The sequence below is a fragment of the Eucyclogobius newberryi genome, unplaced genomic scaffold (genome assembly GCF_026437365.1).
Source record: "Eucyclogobius newberryi isolate DKJ021-1_F unplaced genomic scaffold, fEucNew1.0.hap1 SCAF_12, whole genome shotgun sequence".
Classification (NCBI taxonomy): domain Eukaryota; kingdom Metazoa; phylum Chordata; class Actinopteri; order Gobiiformes; family Gobiidae; genus Eucyclogobius; species Eucyclogobius newberryi.
Window position 1 is genome coordinate 2,639,554 of NW_027315746.1, and position 24,931 is coordinate 2,664,484.

General features: G+C 45.3%; 1 protein-coding gene across 1 annotated transcript; it reads left to right on the forward strand.

Annotated features, from left to right (window-relative positions):
- The first annotated feature begins 834 nt into the window (after nucleotides 1–834).
- LOC140355686 (disks large-associated protein 1-like) lies at nucleotides 835–7,477 on the forward strand. Its single transcript, XM_072440343.1, has 5 exons — nucleotides 835–1,176; nucleotides 2,203–2,335; nucleotides 2,476–2,567; nucleotides 3,213–3,365; nucleotides 7,179–7,477. The coding sequence occupies exons 1-5, from the start codon at nucleotides 835–837 to the stop codon at nucleotides 7,398–7,400; spliced, it is 942 nt and encodes a 313-aa protein (XP_072296444.1). The 3' UTR covers nucleotides 7,401–7,477.
- Nucleotides 7,478–24,931: the final 17,454 nt, after the last annotated feature.

The following is a 24,931-nucleotide window of genomic DNA, read 5'->3' on the forward strand; positions in this document are numbered from 1 at the left end:
ATCTGTAAATGCAGTTTAAAATAATAACAGATGAGAGAACATGGTGTACGTATGCTAACGCTAACACCTTCAGCTACATGACGTATGCTAACGCTAACACCTTCAGCTACATGACGTATGCTAACGCTAACACCTTCAGCTACATGACGTATGCTAACACCTTCAGCTACATGACGTATGCTAACGCTAACACCTTCAGCTACATGACGTATGCTAACGCTAACACCTTCAGCTACATGACGTATGCTAACGCTAACACCTTCAGCTACATGACGTATGCTAACACCTTCAGCTACATGACGTATGCTAACGCGAACACCTTCAGCTACATGACGTATGCTAACACCTTCAGCTACATGACGTATGCTAACGCTAACACCTTCAGCTACATGAGGCACAGACAGAACTGTGGTAAGTGTCTGGTATGTTAACGTAACATATGAACAGTGATTCAGATAACTATAGCATAAAGAACATGCTAACAAGTTTAGCAAAGCATCAGTTTTACCCCAAATCACTAAATCCATTGAATTCTTCTTCCTCTGTGTCACTTCTAAACAACTCCACAAACTCCAGAGGTAGAGGAAGTGCAGATTCTTCTTCTGCGTCGCTTAGAGCCTAGAGCGCCCTCTTGTGGTTGTCAGTGTGAAAATAATGAATAATATCACATATAAGTCGCACCTCGGCCAAAACTATGAAAAAAGGTGCAACTTATAGTCCGGAAAATACGGTACTTTAAAATGTCCAAAATAAAATATATAAGGTTAATGTATAATGTGCACTTTCCCTGACGTGTCTGGGCCCCTGACGTGCCCGGGCCCCTCACACTTGTCCATGTTGCTTCAGGCTGACCTGGACATCGCGGACCTGCTGGACACTCCTCTGACCTCGGACACAGACCTGGACATTCTGTCGTCGGGTCCCGTCTCCAGACAGTTCTCCAGAGAGTCCAGAGGCTCCAGAGGCTCCAGAGGCTCCAGAGAGTCCAGAGACGCTCCTCCGTCCACCTCCACCGTGAGCATCCAGGGCTCTGGGAACCACTACCACGCCTGTGCCTCAGACGAGTACGACGAGGTGGGCTTCGACCCGTCCATCCTGCCCCCGCCGGACCCCTGGATCGACAGCGTCAACGAGGACACGCTGGACATGGAGTACAGCAGCTCTGCCCTGCTCGAGGTGAGTTTTAGACGTACACACAAGCGCAAGACCAGGACAAGAATTTAAAAAATAATTATAATAACACATTTTTTATTTCATTTTTTATTTTTTTGTTTAAAAATGAAGACCTTCTTTAAATAGGAACAGGGGTTTAAACCTTCCTGTAGTCTATAATGGAATCTTGAATCCCTGGAGAAGTCGACGTCCAGGGCATTCGGATGCTTATCAGGTCCTCAGGGAAGAGAAAGAGAGTGAGTCAGGAACAATAGGAGGCTGATAACACTAGGACTGATAGTAAACAAGAGGCGAGTTTGATAGAAAACATAGAGGTGTAAGTTTCTGTTGAAACAAACAACCTTTTTCTTTTTGTCAGGAGGTCCCGCCCAGTGGGCAGGGCTTACCGCTGAATAGAATAAATATTCGAGTTCCCGGTCTAAATTCCCAGATTGACAATGACTCTTGGATAAGAGTCGAAACGTTTTGTCCAAATGATACAACTGAACCTTTTTCTAAAATAATAAATAAAGCTGCAAGCGGCAGTGATCGGCCCAATCTGCCTCTTTGTGTTACGCCCACTGCCGAGTCCGTGGCACTATCGCACCTTCTCCGTTACTAATATGGGCATTATTGTGGACTGAAAATGCCAATATTTTTGGGAAAAGTTAGCGGCTGCGCCGCACAAAGACCATGAGAGAAACATGCGGATATCTCTTCGTGCTTTTTGCTCCTCAAGATGATTTCCACCAAATTTATGTTCGGTCAGGCCAATGCCCAAGAGTTCATAAAGTATGAAACATGTTCAAATCAGGGATTGGGCGATTTTCCCATTGGAATAACATGGGAGGTTTTGGCCATCACTACGGCAACGCTGTAACTAATATGACATGGGTCTGATTGACTCTTTTGTCTTTCCATGTGTTATTCTGTGTTATTTTGTGTGTTATTCTGTGTGTTATTCCGTGTGTCGTTCCATGTGTCGTTCCGTGTTTCGTTCCGTGTGATATTCCCGTGTCTTTCCGTGTGCTGTCCGTGCTGTTCCTGAAGGCGGTGCAGAGGTCCGTGTGTCAGAGGGACGGTCGCTGGTTCCTGAAGCTGCTCCAGGCTGAGTCTGAGCGGATGGAGGGCTGGTGCAGACAGATCGAGCAGGACCAGAGGGAGAACGCTCTGCCTGAAGACAGTGAGTTCATTTCACATCCATCACCTTCTTCTGAGTTCTTCTGAGTTCTTCTGAGTTCTTCTGAGTTCTTCTGAGTTCTTCTGAGTTCTTCTGATCTCTGAAGGACTGGAACTGAGATGTCTCTCCCTCTCTCACTTCAGTTCTGGGGAAGATGCGCAGTGCGGTGGGCAGTGCTCAGCTCCTCATGTCTCAGAAGTTCCAACAGTTCAGAGAACTCTGTGAGGAGAACCTGGTGAGTTCTGTTCAAACACATGCATATCCAACATGAGCGTGTCCAACCCTCCATGGAGCTCTGGGTGGTCCTTCAAGGGTTTAAGTACCTCAGGGTCTTCTCGGGGTCTTCTCGGGGTCTTCTCGGGGTCTTCTCGGGGTCTTCTCGGGGTCTTCTCGGGGTCTTCTCAGGGTCTTCTCGGGGTCTTCTCGGGGTCTTCTCGGGGTCTTCTCGGGGTCTTCTCGGGGTCTTCTCGGGGTCTTCTCAGGGTCTTCTCGGGGTCTGCTCAGGGTCTTCTCAGGGTCTTCAGAAAGAGTGAAGGACGGAGCGTGAGATTGACAGTTGGAGCGATGATGCGTCTGCAGTGATGTGGGCGGGGCTGAAGGAGGAGTCGAAATGTGAAGCTCTCGATTCACGTCAGTCTACGTTCTCCCCTCACCGAAGATACAAGCGCTCGAGTTTCCTCCGCATGGGAAGCTGGTCCCTTAGAGCTCTGAGTTGAGCCGCTGCTCTCTCTCTCTCCTCCCTCAGAACCACAGCGTTCATCCTCTTCTCTCTCTCCTCCCTCAGAACCACAGCGTTCATCCTCTTCTCTCTCTTCTCTCTCTCCTCCCTCAGAACCACAGCGTTCATCCTCTTCTCTCTCTTCTCTCTCTCCTCCCTCAGAACCACAGCGTTCATCCTCGCCCTGTGGCCTCAGACTTGGCCGGTTTCTGGGACATGTTGCAGCTCTCCATCGAGAACATCAGCCTGAAGTTTGACGAGCTCCACCAGCTCCGAGCCAACAACTGGAGACCTCTGGAGGTTCCCGACAGGAAGGTACAGCGCCCCCTGTCTGCCCCAGGCTGCTGCTGTCTGTCTGTGCATATGTGTTTGCGCCTAAACCGTCACAGCCAACATGTAGGTCTCACAGAGGTCATGTTGACCGAACAACGATCAAAGGAACTGATATTAGGAAAAACATCTGTAACTATTGAAAAGCACCGCGTTACAGTTTGGTGCATTGTTCATTCACGGTGCGGCTGCTGTTCTGTGTCTGACTTCATTCACGAAACTTCTGCAAACAATCACCAGAAAGAGATGAAGCAGAACAGAGTTTGTCTTCCTCAAAAGGTGGATCTTTATTTACTCGTGCACAGCAAATAATCACTTTCCCTGACAAAGGTTTCTGTCCAATGACACTACACATGTTTTTAAAGGCAGTGACAAACATTGACACGTACGCACGTCATCACAATCAAATCAGCTCCAAAAGAGATAGAACAACCATCACGGGTGCAACGATTCCAGCTATCCCATTCAGAGGTGACCTGACCCTCAATCGGAGGTGACCTGACCCTCAATCGGAGGTGACCTGACCCTCAATCGGAGCTGATCTGACCCTCAATCGGAGCTGATCTGACCCTCAATCGGAGGTGACCTGACCCTCAATCGGAGCTGATCTGACCCTCAATCGGAGCTGATCTGACCCTCAATCGGAGGTGACCTGACACACATTCAGCGTCCTGACCCCATGACTCCACGATGCAGAGTATGGACCACATTTATCAGTAACACATATTCTTATATTCACATGTATCATCTGCACACAGAAAAACAACATAGACACAATGACATGACATGGCCTATTTTCCACTTCACTTCTCAAAGGAACAAGGGTAAAATCTGTGTATAAAGGGTCAGGGTTTCCTGTGGCCCCTCAGAGCGAGCGCCTGCATCTGACCAGCACATTGTGGAGCAGGGGGTCCAGAACAGTCATGACTCTGCCCCACGACATGTCCAGCCTTCTTCATCCTCTCGTCGAGTCTATTTAAGGTTGAAATCTCCCTCTGGAACTTGCAGAACATCTGAAGCAGCGTCAGTCCTGGATGGGTCTTTAGCTCAGCTCCAGAGTTGGTTCTGTTCATGTTCGGGGCCTCTCCTGGTGTGGAGTCTGTCCCTCAGCCTCAGGTCTTCCTCTGGGCCCCGTAACTTTTAACAGACACAAGAACACAGTTAGCATGTAGCGCTAGCCTCCGCTCCTCCAGAGGACCACGCAGAGCCCAGAGCCCGCTGTTCGCTCAGATAAACGCTGAAGAACGTCTGATGTAAACTACGGAAAACTTGTCGCGTGACTTCCAAACCTCTTGCAGTTGCAGCGGACACACGACTTTACGACATTTCACGTCACGGGTCTGTTAGAATCGACACGACAGACGCACAAAGACGATAACAATACATGACAACCACGAGCTCTGGAGCGTGAAGTGCATGTTCGACCTGAATGCTGCCCTCTGCTGCCCTCTGCTGTCTCTGAACAGAACATACATTTATTTGTGTGTGTTTGTGTGTGTGTGTTTGTGTGTGTGTGTGTTTGTGTGTGTGTGTGTGTGTTTTACTCTGGCTGTGGGCGTGGCCTGTAGCTGTGGTCCATCCCATCGGCTGCTCATCGTGCTCATGGTTTCTCCTGTTTTTTGTGTCGACAGTGAAGGCCACTCGCCATGCACCAACTCCACTGCTCTGGCTCTCCATCTAAATGTGCGCTGTCTCCTACCTCCTATGTCCTGGCTCCTGTCTCCTACCTCCCATGTCCTTGTTCCTCTCTCTTACCTCTTATGTCGTAGCTCCTCTTCTACCTTCTTTGTCTTAGCTCCTCTCTCCTATTTCCTATGTCCTAGCTCCTCTCTCTTACCTCATTTGTCCTATTTCCTACCTCTTGTCCTAGCCCCTCTCTCCTCTCCCAAGTCCCCTCTTTCCTGTCTCCTACCTCTTGTCCTGTCTCCTCTTGTCCTGTCTCCTCTCTCCTGTCTCCTACCTCTTGTCCTCTCTCCTCTCTCCTGTCTCCTCTCTCCTGCGTCCTTCTGCTGAGCTGCTGCTGCTTACTGTGTGTGTGTCCATAAACCTTGGCACACGTTTCTTTGTGGACGGAGACGGTTCGTTTCGTATTCTTTCTGTCCCGTGTTTGAGCTGCACCGATCTGTGCCAAACCGCTCCACAGGAAACGTGCTTTGGATCAAATGTGTTTTTCAAGAAACAAACATTGATTGGTGCAAAATCATCCAAACTGGAATGATTGCAAAAGCTGTGTGACTGTTAAATGTGCACAAATATGCAACATAAAGTCTATTGTAAGGCATTGAAAATGTCACATAATTACATGTATAAATTGGAACAAGCTCTGCATCTACTGCATGTATTATCTTTCTTTATTAGTCAATGAATAGATAGATATATCGTTTATTAACCAAAATCATGGATAAATCTCTTTCGCCGGTGCAAAAAGCTTGTTCAAAATGACTGAGAAAATATGCATCATTTACATTCTGTCAACGAGCTCCTCAAAGTGTCAAAGTCTGATCCTAAATTCAGCCTGGTGCAGCTGAAGCCTGTGTGGGACATGAGCGAGAATCATCACAAGACAGAGCTGAATTATGCAAATACAAGACAATACAGAGCTAAATGAGGAAGAGTAAAAGTGTCTGAAATGGAAATGGAGGCAGAGCGATCTCGAACGATCCATTCACGTCAAACGTCATGTGAATTAACGTGTCAGAAGAATGAGCAGCTCATGTGACGGATCTGACAGAACGATTAACAAATGAATAGGTTTCAAAAACTAAAGAAAGTGACACACAGAACGATAAAGATTCTGAAATAAAGTTTTTTTTAATGTGTGCAAACCAGGACTAAATCAGAATTAAACTAGGTCTAAACCAGGTCTAAACCAGGACTAAACCAGGTCTAAACCAGGTCTAATCTAGGTCAAAACCAGGCCTAAACCAGGTCTAAACCAGGTCTAAACCAGGTCTAAACCAGGTCTAAACCAGGTCTAAACCAGGTCTAAACCAGGTCTAAACCAGGTCCAAACTAAGTCCAAACCAGGTCTAAACCAGGTCTAAACCAGGACTAAACCAGGTCTAAACCAGGTCTAAACCAGGACTAAACCAGGACTAAACCAGGACTAAACCAGGTCTAAACCAGGTCTAAACCAGGTCTAAACCAGGTCCAAACCAGGTCTAAACCAGGTCTAAACCAGGTCTAAACCAGGACTAAACCAGGACTAAACCAGGACTAAACCAGGTCTAAACCAGGACTAAACCAGGACTAAACCAGGTCCAAACCAGGTCCAAACCAGGTCTAAACCAGGTCTAAACCAGGTCTAAACCAGGACTAAACCAGGTCTAAACCAGGACTAAACCAGGACTAAACCAGGACTAAACCAGGTCTAAACCAGGACTAAACCAGGATTAAACCAGGTCCAAACCAGGTCCAAACCAGGTCTAAACCAGGTCTAAACCAGGTCGATGAATTAAACCAGGACTAAAATCAGGACCATATTGTGTATGTATACGTCTCAAATATGTAGTTCCCTCTGCTGCCAGTAGATGGTGGCCTAAGCTCAGTTTCTCACATGTTTTAAAGCCAGAGACATAAAATTCTTTCTCGTTTTTAGTTGTAAAACATCAAACGCCAAAATAAACTCCCTCTAGAGCTCGATTAAAGGCTAAAAACTGCACATATTCTGCATAACTTTTGTCCTTAAGATTGTCCGGCGTGTTCCGATCCTTGGACACACACACAGTCGCGCTGGTTTGTGCTCTGTTCCTCACCTCTCCCCTGTCCCCTCCCCCTGCCTTCCCCCCTCCCCTCCAGGAGAGACGCCTCCCCCCACCGGTGCCCAAAAAGCCGGGTAAGGGCCCCACGCACCCGCCCCTGGCCCGCGACCGCTCCCTGGAGAGCTCGGACAAGCAGCGGCACGACGCTCGCAAGCGCCTCCTAGCCGCCAAGCGCGCCGCCTCCGTCCGGCAGAACTCCGCCACCGAGAGCGCCGACAGCATCGAGATCTACATCCCCGAGGCGCAGACCAGACTGTAGGGGGCGCCGCGGCACACTGGCACACCTCGCACTGTAACACACGCCACAGAACGGCCAGAGTGGGGCGCTGTTTGCACTCGTCTTTGTGAACCAGGAAGTGCGCGGCGAGTCGGAATTGTGGGTTTTTACCGTTCACGGTGACCGTCGATCACCCGCGGCGGCTCTTTGTCCCGCGGTCGGAGAAAAGGCCCGGCAGGGGACGTATAGACCGGAAAATAAGAAACGTGCAAGACAAAAATGCAAATAAATTACGACAAAGAAGTAAAGCAGCAAAAATAATCTCAGCATTTTACACTAACAGAGAATCTACAGGGACACGTTTTTTTTGGTCAAAATGAGCACATTGTGACACTAAACACGGGACAATATTGACATTTTGTGTCCTGATTATCATGGCCAACATAATTTCTACATCTTGATAGATATTAAACCTAATTCTAAAATTAACGGCTAACTAATGTCCAAAATGCGGCTGTTTTCAGCCCAAACTTAAGCTTAAAATGTATTTATTAGGAATTGACTTTGTTCATGCTTTATTACGGCTCATTAAGGTGTAGTTATTATGAATACAGATTGTCCAATGGCTGATGAGCACTGCTTATACATGCGTTTGCACATCCGGGAACTTGTACAGTAGCAACCGAGTCCGCCATTTTGAAAGGGGCACAACAGCACGTCTGCTACATACGAAATCCAGGAAATATGAGGCCAAAATGCCAAAACCCTGCGTTCTGTAAGGTCATTGTTCTGTAAGGTCATTGTTCTGTAAGGTCATTGCTCTGTTGTCAGACCAAGGAATGAGAGCTTTGTCCTGTACCTTAGTTTGCCGTCTAAAGAATCAAAGTATTCGTAGCTCATGATGCCCTAGAAAAGGACGCAGTCGTGTTGGTTGCTAGTATATCGCATGCCCCTTTCAAAATGGCCGCTATGGGGAAGTCCCGGATATATGACCTCACCGCGAACGCATGTATAACTCGGGACCAATGGCCACGAAGCTTTAAGTCTTTCATTTTAAACAGTCGATCAGCTCCAACTAAAACATTGTCTGAGATTTAAGGCCAGAAAGCCAAACTATCGGCGCGACATTTGGCCCGACCGCTGCATTTGTCCCGGGATGGGTTGCGTCCTGCCGCTGCTCGAGCCCGGCCTTTTCCTCGACCGCCAACAGAGAACGCCGCGGCCAGTTCCCTTTGTTACTGACCGCTCCGTCTGGTTTCAGCCACAGTCAAACAGGGCATTACTCCGACGCTCCGACACGCCGCTGCGTTCACGTTCTCCTCCGTCGCCGTCACGTTCTCCTCCGCCGCCGTCACGTTCCCGGGCCGCGGCGGGTCAAGCGCGGACGCTGCCGGACGCGTACGTCATGGGACTCCAGGCTCAGAGTGACTGTATCCTGCTGAAGTCGCAGTGAGAATGCAGTCACAGAGACGTGGGAAAATGACTAAATTCATCTCTGGCGGGGTTTTTAGCTAAGGAGCGAAACAAATCTGGCGAAGCGCGTTAGCAACAGCCGTTTCCACTTCATCCGCGCGCAAACTTGGATGCAAAAGTACAATTCAATCATGATTTAGACCGTGTTCATCCAGAGAACGTATGTTGCGCTTGTCCAAATGTAGCTTAAATATTCAGATTAAAGTGCTCGGAATATACTTGGAAAACTCCATTTTACAGCAGTTATATTTGGATATTTAAGAGCGAGAGGACACATCACATGCTAATCCTGAAACAAAAGCGTTATTATGAATGGACCTGTATTAAAAACAGTCGAAGAGCGTTTTGTCCCTGAACACACCTCGCGTACAACTGAAACACCGCCCTGAGCAGGACCTGAACGCAGCGCTGTCTATTTACTTTTTGTTCCTCTGGTTTTTTTCACGGTTTTCTCGTTTACGTCGAACTCACAGCCAAATGTGTTGGAAAAGCCATTTTGAAATCCTGCTTCGGACTTTATTAGTACTTTTATACACGTGACCCGAGGCAGGACTTTGATGCGTACTCTTATATTAGAAAGTAAATACTCTCTCACATATTTATGATGTCTCCCTCCCCCTGTACACTTAGACTATAGATGTATTCACAGTAGTTCCCGAGCTAATGTATATGGAGTCTCTATATTTTTAACACAGACGTGGAATCAAGCCTTAGTTGTGGATATATTTGTACAGTGTGCCATATGAATATTCTAATTATTACTCCTCAATCATACTGTGAACACGCATTTTGTACTTTGGAACGTGTCAAATGTCGTTTTTAAGTGTGAAATATCCAAGCAAAAAAAATGAATAAACGAAGCAACGTCAGCGCATCCGGCCGCTCGCGCGAGTCCGACGCGCTCTGCGGCGAGGCGTGTCCATGGACCGCCGGTAATCTGCGAGCGACGTTTCAGGCTCTCCGACGCTCCGGTCACGTTGTGTGCGGCGCTCGAGCCTCCGCCGGTGACGTCGGCGCGTTGCTGGAACACGATTGTCTCGGAAAATGTCGAGATCTTGCTGTTTGTCGACACTTTGAGGTCTGGATCTGGGCCGCGCGTTAAAGCGGAGCCGTCCCAACTGTGGCTCGGGGGCCAAATGCGGCCCGTAGATCTGTATTTGTGGCCCGGCTGAATCGGCACGCACGGTCAGTACCCTCTGCGGCAAACGTAAGCGTCCAAACCTCAAAGCGACAGGCGTAAAAAGCGCGTTTGTGCCGAGCCGTTTTAAGACAGGATGTAATGTGTTAATGCAGTTCTCAGTATTCCATGAACACGCCTTAATTCAGACCAATCGTATTTGGGTTGGGTTTTTTTTTACGAGTTTTCCCACCGTAATCGGGCACATGTCAATCAATCATACTGTAAAAAAAAAAAAAAAAAGTGACATAATTTCAGTGGGATTCCCGAAACGTTCCGAACGCGCTGCCGACGGTTTGGAAACGACGCGACTCAAACGGACAATCTACGTGTTATTTCGTCTGCCCGTTCCTGAAAACTGGGGAAAATACTGTGTCTAGTTTGAAAAATACTCGTACATTCCTTCCGTAGTAGAGCAAGTACACAACGATATCCAAACGTCCCTCTAGGGGGCGCCGCGTGGCTGGTTTGGAAACACTGCCACAGACATTTAACCTTGAAATGAATCACTGAAATTCTGTTACTCGTCTTTGTTGCATTGACTTGTGCCTGTAAAAATGATTAAGCCATTTAAAAAAACAATTTAATGAAAGACAATTATATACATTATAGTATACCGTATTATTATTAAAGGGGCTGGTAGTTTGTTTGATTGATTTTTGCATTCATTTCCTTTAAAACTGAACATTTTCACATCAGATTTATTATTTAGAGTCAATGTAATCAGACAAAACGTCAAGTCGAGACCGGATTTTAAAAATTAAGAGAATGAACTTAACTTAAAGGACACATTATGAGGCAGAACTGGCTTCTTTCTCTCTTTTGAGCCTGTTCTGACCTTGTTCCTCGTCCAAAACCCGGCTGGAGTTGCGTTTCTCTTCGTTCACGCCGTTCGTTCACAAAAACACCCGCGCTACCGTTTCTCAGATGGGCGACGTCTGAGAGAGAGATCTGGAGGTCTCGGATCACCTTCACCTCGCATTGCCACATCGGGGCGAGCTAGCTTTTGTTTATTTTCCCAGTGGTAATTCCCTCTGCCGCCAGTAGATGGGGCGCAGATGCAAATGCAGCCGAGGGAACGCCTGACCGCGAGAGAGCGTGTGGTTTTCAATACGTTATTTTAAAGTTCTAAACACGTGACGCCAAAGCAAAGGAACAAGACAATTTTAAAGATGATTACAGTTAATGTGTCCGTTAAGTTCAGTTACTCGTGTTTAAATTCAGTTACTTGAGTTTGTCTGATTGCGCGCGCCGTAAACCGTAAAGCGGAGGCGCTAAAGTGTTCAAAGGCGACGCACAGTTCCTCCTGCCATATCTCGCGCCCGCCAAACGCCCGGGTTCCGAGCGACCGAACGTTTTGTACTTTTTTTGTAAACGCCGCGTCCGAACACGGGGCTGTGTGCGACGACGGGTTCTTTACCTCTGTGTCGACGGAGCCATGTCCTCCCGCTCACCGTCACCGCGACAACGACCACGACAACGACCACGACGAGGAGGAGGTTTTATACACGGGGCTCGCGGAGGGATCGCGCAGACATGTCCCACTGTATAAATGTGGGCGTGAGCGAGCCGCGCGCAGTCAATAACTCGTTCCTCTGGGACGCGGCGACGCCCGGGCGATCTGGAGGCGGAGCTTTTGGATCAGGCACCAGATTTGATAGTTTACGTTCACTCAGATACGATTGGTTTAAGAGGCAGTTAAAGGGGTCAGAAACAGGACTACGACTGGACTTTAGCACTTTAGTGACAATAAGCACAAACTTAAAGTCAAACATATTTATAGCGTCAGTGATTTTGTGAAAGGAAATTTCACTTATTCTTTCAAATTTAGAAGGTCAAAAAGCAAAAATGAAATGAAAAATAACTTGCAGTTTAATGTGGGTGTAGTCCCTCGTTCGTCCAGCAGGGGTCCACTGGAGAAAAAGATTCAGTTTCATCTGGACTCAGTTTTAGAAAAAATGAAACGTTTTGACCCTCATCCAAGAGTCATTCTCAATCTGTGAATTTAGACCTGGAACTCAGATATTTATCCTCTTGTGTGGTAAGCCACGCCCACTGGGCGGGCCCTCCTGATGACAGAGGTTGTTGGTTTCAACTGAAACTTACACCTCTTAGTTTTCTATCAAACTAGCCTCTTGTTTACTATCAGTCCTTTAATGGAAACATTCAAATGAAACACTAGCATCGTCGCCACGGAGATGAACAACTGAAAACAACTTATTGCAACTATTATTATTATTATTTTCAACTGCAAAATCCTCAAATAACAGAAGACTTTCCACACGTTTGTCCATTTCCACTCACGAGTCACGAGGAGATCTGAGCTCCGCCTCCTCGCCTCGGCTCGCCGCGTCCCGAACTCCGACATCGTTTTCCCGACCGTATTTCCCCGTGCGTTTTTGTCCTTTCCGCACCGTGGGGGACTTTGCACTGCGCCGGACGTTTTACTTTCTATAAATCTGTATATTTATTATTATCAGGGTTTTGCAGTGTGTGCGTGCGTGTGATCTCGTGGTTTCTATTTCAATAATAATGACGTGTGCGTGAGAGGGCGTGTCCATATAAAGTGCTTCCTGTTTCCTTTTCTTTCTTTTTCGGGGGGTTCTATTCCCGGTCCTGTACAGTGTTGATTTGCATGCACACTTCCCGAATATGTCTGAGTTTTGGTTTGTACCTTTTCTAAGCGACGGCGTGCTGTGGCACCGTTGCCATGGCGCCGTTGCCGTGGCACCGTTGCCATGGCGCCGACGCCTTGTGCGACTCTTGGGTTTTTTTTCCTGGTTGTGTCGTAAAGAGATGAATCTATCTGTGCATAAGATACTAATAAAACTCACCAGTCTGTTTGTGTGGCGTCACCGGGCTCTGTCACCGGGGGGGTCCGTCACCGGGGGGGTCTGTGGGTGTGGCTTCACCGGGGGGGGTCTGTGGGTGTGGCTTCACCGGGGGGGGTCTGTGGGTGTGGCTTCACCGGGGGGGGTCTGTGGGTGTGGCTTCACCGGGGGGGTCTGTGGGTGTGGCTTCACCGGGGGGGGTCTGTGGGTGTGGCTTCACCGGGGGGGTCTGTGGGTGTGGCTTCACCGGGGGGTCTGTGGGTGTGGCTTCACCGGGGGGGTCTGTGCTTCAGGGCCGGGTGTTTGGAGAAACTATCACTCGAGAGCAACTGCGATAACGTCTGACTGTTGGATTACGAGCTCAACACAAACTACACACGGAACTACGTAGACCATGATGCATTGCTCCAGTTCAAAGTCTACGAAGTGAAGACTTGACGAGGATTCTCTAACAAAGGCTGTTTAGATCTATAAAGCATAAGCACTTTATCAGAGCTTTATTACAGCTACAGGTTTGAGACTCGTGGCCTCTGCAGTGGAAGTACAACAAACACGTACTGAAAACAGTAACAGAGAAACTAACAGTAACTGTAACAGTAACTGTAACAGAGTAACTGTAACAGTAACTGTAACAGAGTTACTGTAACAGTAACTGTAACAGTAACTGTAACAGAGTAACTGTAACTGAGTAACTGTACTCAGGCTTTGAAGAAAATAAACACAGCTCTTATGGAGAGAGTGATTTATCTTTATTTTATGAGAAAGTTTTCTTTCTCTTCTTCAAGTCAAAATGTAAAATATTCAGATACATTTCTTTATTTAGTCACAGAATATGTCACAAAATACATTTGAATGCAGTATGCAGTATGCAGTATGCAGTATGCAGTATGCAGTATTCAGTATGCAGTATGCAGTATGCAGTATGCAGTATTCAGTATTCAGTATTCAGTATGCAGTATGCAGTATGCAGTATGCAGTATGCAGTATGCAGTATGCAGTATTCAGTATTCAGTATTCAGTATTCAGTATTCAGTATGCAGTATGCAGTATGCAGTATGCAGTATGCAGTATGCAGTATGCAGTATTCAGTATTCAGTATTCAGTATGCAGTATGCAGTATGCAGTATGCAGTATGCAGTATGCAGTATGCAGTATGCAGTATGCAGTATTCAGTATTCAGTATTCAGTATTCAGTATTCAGTATTCAGTATGCAGTATGCAGTATGCAGTATGCAGTATGCAGTATTCAGTATGCAGTATGCAGTATGCAGTATGCAGTATGCAGTATGCAGTATTCAGTATTCAGTATTCAGTATGCAGTATGCAGTATGCAGTATGCAGTATGCAGTATGCAGTATGCAGTATGCAGTATGCAGTATGCAGTATTCTGTGACTCACACATTCTTCAGTGTTTGTGACGAGCGAGCGACACTTTCACCTTTTTCATCAGATGATGATTTTATTCAAGTTATGCAGCGTTTTCATCTGAACCGACTGCAACAAACAGCATCTGTCCAACCACTGACCCTCTGACCTTCAGAAGACTCTGACCTTCAGAAGACTCTGACCTTCAGAAGACTCTGACCTTCAGAAGACTCTGACCTCAGAAGACTCTGACCTTCAGAAGACTCTGACCTCAGAAGACTCTGACCTTCAGAAGACTCTGACCTTCAGAAGACTCTGACCTCAGAAGACTCTGACCTTCAGAAGACTCTGACCTCAGAAGACTCTGACCTTCAGAAGACTCTGACCTTCAGAAGACTCTGACCTTCAGAAGACTCTGACCTTCAGAAGACTCTGACCTCAGAAGACTCTGACCTTCAGAAGACTCTGACCTTCAGAAGACTCTGACCTCAGAAGACTCTGACCTCAGAAGACTCTGACCTTCAGAAGACTCTGACCTCAGAAGACTCTGACCTTCAGAAGACTCTGACCTCAGAAGACTCTGACCTTCAGAAGACTCTGACCTCAGAAGACTCTGACCTTCAGAAGACTCTGACCTTCAGAAGACTCTGACCTTCAGAAGACTCTGACCTTCAGAAGACTCTGACCTCAGAAGACTCTGACCTTCAGAAGACTCTGACCTTCAGAAGACTCTGACCTCAGAAGACTCTGACCTTCAGGTGAGTGATTTCTTTAGAAAATGGCCTGTTTTAAGTAGACTTAAATCTGACAGTTTAACTAGAATATCAAAATGTATTTGGGCTAAAATGACACAAAATGGAGTAAACAGCCTACATAATAATAATTATAATACTACAATACTTATACTGTGAAACTCTTCTGTGGATCAGAAGATAAACTCTTCTGCCCCTGGTGAACTTTACTTGCACTTTTACTTTAAATCCACGCGGTGGCGCCATCGTTCACCTCATTCAGCGTTTGCACCGGGCCTGCAGTTCACTGAGTGTCCAGCAGAGGGAGATTGGACCGGACTCTCACGTTTCTGACTCATTTAAGTTCATAAAGTGTCAAAAAGCTCCAAAAGCATTTCAATATTTCAACCTTACAATATTATCTATAATTTAGTCATGTTAGGGTTTATATATTTATAATTGTCTATTTCACGATTTAGTTGAAATAGATTTTCAACATTATTATTATTATTTTCAATTTTTTTCATTACCAATTTATAATCAGCATCAAAGTGTGACCTCTGCATTTGTGAGTTTGGACTTATATTTGAAACTTCAGATTTATTTATTTATTTGATAAGATAAAATAAAATAAGATATTCCTTTATTGTCCACACATGGGGAAATTTCATTGTTGCAACGCAGTCGATACAGAGGAACAGGACAGATCACTTGTAGGAAGTTTAAAAAACACTCTTAATAGAAGAACTCTTATAAACAAAACTCTTATAAACAAAACTCTTATAAACAAAACTCTTATAAACAAAACTCTTATAAACAAAACTCTTATGAACAAAACTCTTATAAACAAAACTCTTATAAACAAAACTCTTATAAACAAAACTCTTATAAACAAAACTCTTATAAACAAACTCTTATAAACAAAACTCTTATAAACAAAACTCTTATAAACAAAACTCTTATAAACAAAACTCTTATAAACAAAATAAACAAAACTCTTATAAACAAAACTCTTATAAACAAAATAAACAAAACTCTTATAAACAAAACTCTTATAAACAAAACTCTTATAAACAAACTCTTATAAACAAAACTCTTATAAAGAAAACTCTTATAAACAAAACTCTTATAAACAAAACTCTTATAAATAAAACTCTTATAAACAAAACTCTTATAAACAAAACTCTTATAAACAAAACTCTTAGAAACAAAACTCTTATAAACAAAACTCTTATAAACAAAACTCTTATAAACAAAACTCTTATAAACAAAACTCTTATAAACAAAACTCTTATAAACAAAACTCTTATAAACAAAATCACCTGTAAACAAAACCTCTCATTTCTCAATAAGGACTGGAGGGGAAAATAAAGATAAAATGAAATAAAAACAGCATAAGACAAAATAATACTAATAATAATGTTAAAATAAGCACTCTATTTACATCAGTATTTCACATGGTTAAGTCAGTATTGCACATGGTTAAGTCAGTATTACACATGGTTAAGTCAGTATTGCACATGGTTAAGTCAGTATTGCACATGGTTAAGTCAGTATTGCACATGGTTAAGTCAGTATTGCACATGGTTAAGTCAGTATTACACATGGTTAAGTCAGTATTGCACATGGTTAAGTCAGTATTGCACATGGTTAAGTCAGTATTGCACATGGTTAAGTCAGTATTGCACATGGTTAAGTCAGTATTGCACATGGTTAAGTCAGTATTACACATGGTTAAGTCAGTATTGCACATGGTTAAGTCAGTATTACACATGGTTAAGTCAGTATTGCACATGGTTAAGTCAGTATTGCACATGGTTAAGTCAGTATTACACATGGTTAAGTCAGTATTACACATGGTTAAGTCAGTATTGCACATGGTTAAGTCAGTATTGCACATGGTTAAGTCAGTATTGCACATGGTTAAGTCAGTATTACACATGGTTAAGTCAGTATTGCACATGGTTAAGTCAGTATTGCACATGGTTAAGTCAGTATTGCACATGGTTAAGTCAGTATTGCACATGGTTAAGTCAGTATTGCACATGGTTAAGTCAGTATTGCACATGGTTAAGTCAGTATTGCACATGGTTAAGTCAGTATTGCACATGGTTAAGTCAGTATTGCACATGGTTAAGTCAGTATTACACATGGTTAAGTCAGTATTGCACATGGTTAAGTCAGTATTGCACATGGTTAAGTCAGTATTGCACATGGTTAAGTCAGTATTGCACGTGTTCAGGATTAAAAGATTTGGATTTAAAATGTGAGCACTAGAAAAAATACAGTCAAAAATACGATAATACATTAAAGTGAAATAAGTAGTTTTTCTCTTGTTTTGAAAATATTTGACCGTCTAAAAATAAGACATAAAATATAAAAGCATAAAACATCATGTTTTACTTACATTTAGAACCTTTTGTAGCATTTTCTCACTTGAAATGGAAAATAAAATGACAAAATATATTTGTTCTAAATTTACCCAGATCAAGACAAAAAGGTTGCGACTTATTCAAGCACTTTAAACTTATTTAAGAGTGTCATTTTTCAGCTGCAGAAACGTTTTTTGTGCCAATTTGATTGATCCTTTTTTCTTTTTTTATATATATATAATCTTAAAACAACAAGAAACAAAACCAGGATAAAAGACGAGATAAAACATCAGTTATAACGTCAGTTAAAACGTCAGTTATAACGTCAGTTAAAACGTCAGTTATAATGTCAGTTATAAGTTATAATGTCAGTTATAATGTCAGTTAAAACATCAGTTATAATGTCAGTTATAATGTCAGTTATAATGTCAGTTATAAGTTATAATGTCAGTTAAAACGTCAGTTATAATGTCAGTTATAATGTCAGTTATAAGTTATAATGTCAGTTAAAACGTCAGTTATAATGTCAGTTATAATGTCAGTTATAAGTTATAATGTCAGTTAAAACGTCAGTTATAATGTCAGTTATAATGTCAGTTATAAGTTATAATGTCAGTTAAAACGTCAGTTATAATGTCAGTTATAATGTCAGTTATAAGTTATAATGTCAGTTAAAACATCAGTTATAATGTCAGTTATAAGTTATAATGTCAGTTAAAACATCAGTTATAATGTCAGTTATAAGTTATAATGTCAGTTAAAACATCAGTTATAATGTCAGTTATAAGTTATAATGTCAGTTAAAACATCAGTTATAATGTCAGTTATAAGTTATAATGTCAGTTAAAACGTCAGTTATAATGTCAGTTAAAACATCAGTTATAATGTCAGTTATAAGTTATAATGTCAGTTAAAACGTCAGTTATAATGTCAGTTATAAGTTATAATGTCAGTTAAAACGTCAGTTATAATGTCAGTTAGTGTCATCCATTGTTTTTCCGTCGTGGCCTTTTTCCTGCTGTTTGAAGTATGTTCCATAGGTTTTATATCCACTGTTTCCATGGCAACAGATCTGAGCTGAAACATGTCATTTATCAGACAAGGTAAACCCCGCCTCCTTTTTCCTTTGATAACTGTCGAGTTTTAAATCAGATTCTTGTCATATGAATCTTGCGTTACATATATGGGCGTGGCCCACACATGTAATGCTTCTGTTTGCCACGTGAACAGGTCATATAAGTCTTTCTAAAGGACAAAGAGAGGACGTCTCAGACACTGGACCAGCTTCAGGAGGAAATGCACCTGGTGTGAGACCATGAGAGTTTATAGTCCCAGTCTAGAACGTTCTGTGAAAAAAGAGTTTGAATCAGGTTTAGATCCAGAAACTTTATTTTCCAAGTCTTAAACTGAACATCTGATGCTAAAAAGTCCATCATGAAAATCATCATCTCACATAAACGTTCCTCTGAACTTTGACCTTTGCCGACCTGGACCGTGGCTCTCGCTTCAGTTACAACAGATTCAACTGTGGTAATAATGCATCGACTTTCAGTGTCTCAGAAATGGCCATCGGAGACTTCTGTGTGAAAGATTCTAGATGATTCTAGATGATGATGTTCTAATTGATCATAATCCTGGTCTAATCCTGAGCTCCAGACAACAGCCCCGGGCTCTGAAGCTCTGAGACCCCCAGGATTAGTCCCCCGGCCCCCCCTCGGGCCCCCCCCTCGGGCCCCCCCCTCGGGCCCCCCCCTCGGGCCCCCCCTGGCCCCGGCCCAGACTGCACCGGGACCAGGACATGGACCGGGACCAGGACATGGACGGGACCAGGACCAGGACATGGACCGGGACCGGGACATGGACCGGGACCAGGACATGGACCGGGACCAGGACATGGACCGGGACATGGACCGGGACCAGGACATGGACCGGGACCAGGACATGGACCAGGACATGGACCGGGACCAGGACATGGACCGGGACCAGGACATGGACCGGGACATGGACCGGGACCAGGACATGGACCGGGACCAGGACATGGACCGGGACCAGGACATGGACGGGACCAGGACCAGGACCAGGACATGGACCGGGACCAGGACATGGACCGGGACATGGACCGGGACCAGGACATGGACCGGGACCAGGACATGGACCAGGACATGGACCGGGACCAGGACATGGACCGGGACCAGGACATGGACCGGGACATGGACCGGGACCAGGACATGGACCGGGACCAGGACATGGACCGGGACCAGGACATGGACGGGACCAGGACCAGGACCAGGACATGGACCGGGACCAGGACATGGACGGGACCAGGACCAGGACCAGGACATGGACCGGGACCAGGACATGGACCAGGAAATGGACCAGGACATGGACCGGGACATGGACCGGGACCAGGACATGGACCAGGACATGGACCAGGACCAGGACATGGACCAGGACATGGACCGGGACATGGACCGGGACCAGGACATGGACCAGGACTGAAGGCAAGTTTATTTGAAGAGCACAGTTTATACACGAGGCGATAAAAGTGTTTCACAACAGGATTAAAAATATGAAATTACAAAAACCTTCATTTCCATTTGTTCAATTTGACACAATACATTTTGTCCAGGACTAAACCTGGACTAAACCAGGACTAAACCAGGACTAAACCAGGACTAAACCAGGACTAAACCAGGACTAAACCTGGACTAAACCAGGACTAAACCTGGACTAAACCAGGACTAAACCAGGACTAAACCAGGTCTAAACCAGGACTAAACCTGGACTAAACCAGGACTAAACCAGGACTAAACCTGGACTAAACCTGGACTAAACCTGGACTAAACCAGGTCTAAACCAGGACTAAACCTGGACTAAACCTGGACTAAACCTGGACTAAACCAGGACTAAACCTGGACTAAACCTGGACTAAACCTGGACTAAACCAGGACTAAACCAGGACTAAACCAGGTCTAAACCAGGACTAAACCTGGACTAAACCAGGACTAAACCAGGACTAAACCTGGACTAAACCTGGACTAAACCTGGACTAAACCAGGTCTAAACCAGGACTAAACCTGGACTAAACCTGGACTAAACCTGGACTAAACCAGGACTAAACCTGGACTAAACCTGGACTAAACCTGGACTAAACCAGGTCTAAACCAGGACTAAACCTGGACTAAACCAGGACTAAACCTGGACTAAACCTGGACTAAACCTGGACTAAACCAGGTCTAAACCAGGACTAAACCTGGACTAAACCTGGACTAAACCTGGACTAAACCAGGACTAAACCTGGACTAAACCTGGACTAAACCTGGACTAAACCAGGACTAAACCTGGACTAAACCTGGACTAAACCAGGACTAAACCTGGACTAAACCAGGACTAAACCTGGACTAAACCTGGACTAAACCTGGACTAAACCAAGTCTAAACCAGGACTAAACCAAGTCTAAACCAGGACTAAACCTGGACTAAACCTGGACTAAACCTGGACTAAACCAGGACTAAACCTGGACTAAACCTGGACTAAACCAGGACTAAACCTGGACTAAACCAGGACTAAACCTGGACTAAACCTGGACTAAACCTGGACTAAACCAAGTCTAAACCAGGACTAAACCAAGTCTAAACCAGGACTAAACCTGGACTAAACCTGGACTAAACCTGGACTAAACCAAGTCTAAACCAGGACTAAACCTGGACTAAACCTGGACTAAACCTGGACTAAACCAGGACTAAACCAGGTCTAAACCAGGTCTAAACCAGGGCTAAACCTGGACTGGACCAGGACTCGGTGCAGGTGGGAGGGGTGAGGGGTGTAGACTTTTGACCCCTAAAGGTCATAGACACAGTTACTGCACATTTTAATCCTTATTGATCACAAGAACAAGAACAAATGCACGTCGTGAGTGACTCGTTTCACAATGAGCAAAGTTAGAGTAAAATAACATCATAAATGAAGATATAAAAACATAATAATCTGAAATATGAGATATGAGTCGTCGATATGAAAAAGAACGACGAAAGGTTTCGACCACCAGGAGGAGACAGACACAAGTTTCAGATTAATTATGATCAAATTAATAATATCACAGATTTAAACTGGCCCAGCGATGACACAAAGGATCATGTTTTATAAAGTATAATAGATTAAAAGTAAATGTTGGTAAAAGCCGGACATTTATGTTTCCGTCCTCATCGTCCTCTCATTTGTAAAGTCATGAGATTATTGCATTTTAAACTTTTCCATTACATTTTAAAGTATTTGTAGTACATTTACTAAACATCTCCTTAATCTGTGGCTCCATGAAATACTGCAACAAATGTGTACTGCAAATACTGCAAACATGTACTGCAAATACTGCAAATGTGTACTGCAAATACTGCAAATGTGTACTGCAAATACTGCAAATGTGTACTGCAAATACTGCAAACATGTACTGCAAATACTGCAAATGTGTACTGCAAATACTGCAAATGTGTACTGCAAATACTGCAAACGTGTACTGCAAATACTGCAAATGTGTACTGCAAATACTGCAAACGTGTACTGCAAATACTGCAAATGTGTACTGCAAATACTGCAAATGTGTACTGCAAATACTGCAAACGTGTACTGCAAATACTGCAAATGTGTACTGCAAATACTGCAAACATGTACTGCAAATACTGCAAATGTGTACTGCAAATACTGCAAATGTGTACTGCAAATACTGCAAACGTGTACTGCAAATACTGCAAACCTGCACAATATCTCCATCCGACAGAATTTACTCTTCTTTTTATTTTTTCTTGAATGAGAAAAAGGCAGATTTAGTTCATTCTTATTTCTTTATTATTACATTAAGGCCTGAATGAATCTTGTTTTGACAGTTTTGTTCTGTAAAGCAAAGACGAGCTTCATTTCCATTGTCACTGAAAACACTTAAACGTGTCAAAGTGCAACATAAAACAATGAAGAATAAAACAAAGTCCTTACATAAAGTCACGTGATCATGTTGATGCTGCTGCAGAGCCACGAACATTCATCACGTGATTCACTCCTAATGTGTTGTTGTCATTGTTGTAAATCAGAAACCATAAAATCATATCCAAAATCTACTTCAAGTTCAAAGATAAATAAATAAAAGTTCACACTATTTATTTCAATGTATTTGTGTCACATTGTGGCACACGAGCAGGTGTATCTGCTGTGGACTCCTCCCCCTCCTCCCCGCTCCTCCCCCTCCGTGTGCACTAATGTGTGTCCATGTGCGGCAGTTCCCAGGACGTCCTCCATCAGTTCCTCCTGCCCTGCCCGCACCCCCATCTCCCCCTCTCCCCCTCTCCCATGTGGGACAAACCTTACAAATGTTCCACAAGTGCTTAATGCAGAACACACAATGTCACAGTTACTTTTGACCGCTACTTCTATGTCCAAAATGTCCAAAATGTCCAAAATGTCCAAAATGTCCAAAATGTCTAAAATGTCTAAAATGTCTAAAATGCGTCTTTAAACCGACTTATTACAATATTGAAAGGCCGTGTTTTCTGCAGACAAACTTCCATCCCAGTCTGTTGGTCCCGGGGCCCCTCGTCAGCCTCCAGGTGCCACACTTGACTGCATTGTCCCCTCACGGTGTTTAACCCCTTCAGCATATTTTGCGTGGCGTTTAAGCCTCTGAATTACCCGCCTCTGACACAAGATCGTACAGTTTAAACACATTCCCCGCAAATCCACATAATCTTAACCCGTTTAGCGGCCGCGATCCTCTTTAGTGCCACACATCTGAGGGCCCACGCAGCAGCGGAGGGCCCGGGTCAGAGCGCAGTGGGTGGAGTCCAGATGGAGGCTCCCGCGGGCGGCGCAGATTACAGGGATTACACGTCGCCGCGCGGCGGGATTAGCGCGTAATGCGGTCACTTTCAGACTTCCTCCTGCGCCACAACAAGGCCAGACAAGAGGCGGTCACTGCGCGTGCGCGGGGTTCAGGCCGGGTCCAAGGTTAAGATGGCGAGGATTCGATTACGAACAATCGAGCGCGTTCAGGCCTCGACAACTTCAAACCGACTTTTAATTATTTGGTAATTGTCCTTGTGTTTCCGGTGCTTTATTTCCAGTGCTGTTTATTTCTTTAGACTTCACATTGTCACTGGAGGATTTATCCTGTTTTAGCCTCTTAAAGTCCTCCTCAGGCGCGAGGCCGCGGGTCTGACTTTAAACCACATGTTTGAGGTGAAACGTGCTAAATTGGCCCCTAAACTGGCCCCTGAGTGACCAGCGGCTCCTCGCGCCTTGAGTCTTTCCTGTCGTCTTCTAAATGAAGCAGATCGTGATGAATCTGTGTTTGTACCTGATCTGACGCACATTCATCACGTCCCTCCCCCGCGCGCGCTCTGCCGTGGCCCCGTGGCCCCGTGGCCCCGTGGCCCGCAGGCTGCGCGCGCACCGGGCCCGGCCTGGGAACGTGAACACTTGTTCTTGCGCAGGTTGCGTCGCTCAGAAGCGCGTTCATCAATGCGCTGCGTCACGGCGCGTTAACGACTTGCACGGTTCGAATTAGCGCGAGCTGCCAGGGGCGCGCGCGCACGCCCGCGCGCGCACAATGCTGTCATTTAGGTTAAAAAGACATAAAAAGACATGAGTTTATGAATGAGCGGGGGCGGCGTGGTCACGTGGTTTAAAAGCCCCAAAACCAACACGTTTGAAAAGACAATTGTCTTTTATTGACTCCGCAAACAACAAGTGCGACATTCTCTCCAGACTGAGCCATTCTCTCCAGACTGAGCCATTCTCTCCAGACTGAGCCATTCTCTCCAGACTGAGCCATTCTCTCCAGACTGAGCCATTCTCTCCAGACTGAGCCATTCTCTCCAGACTGAGCCATTCTCTCCAGACTGCGGCTTCATCCACGTGCTGTGGACTGTGCGCACTCTCACTGCGGCCGGTGGGGTTCCAACAGGCGCAATGTCGTTGAACCTGCGCCACATTAACACTTGATTTAAACATGGTTCATACTTGACGCGCACGTGCGCGCGCACGCGCCTGTAACTCATAATAACGTGATGAATCTTTGAGCCGCTGAAGCTTTGGGCTTTTGCAGAGTTCTTTGTGCGCGCGGGTCGCGTCTGGAGCGCCCACAGTCGCACGCCCTCGCGCTCTCACGAGTGCGTGATGGTGGTACGTTGGCTGCTCGTGCACCTGGTCGGTAGAACCGGGACGTCCCGCTTTGTGCTCTCTTTTCACGGCCTCATCATCATTTCTAAAGCGACATGTTGCACAGACTGCTGCAGGACGCATGTGCCGTTCTTCCCACGGCCGCGACGCACCAGCTCCGCGCGCTCCCGCTGCGGGGCCGCGCGCTGTTCACAGAAGTGTCCCCTTTGAGCGCACACAAAGGTCCGCTCCAAGGGACACCACTGCGCCTTTATGGCCGACCTGCTGCGGGTACAGACCGGGGTGACGCACAAGTGGCGCACCGCGCGCTCGGCTGGTCCACCTTTCACGCACCGACAAACGACCAGTGGCATTCTGACAGCGCACGTGCGCGATGAGCTGCACTGTTTCCTCTGCTGCAGAGACTTCACTCATCACAGTCTCTCTCTCTTTTACAGCAGGAAAGCGTCAAACACAGACT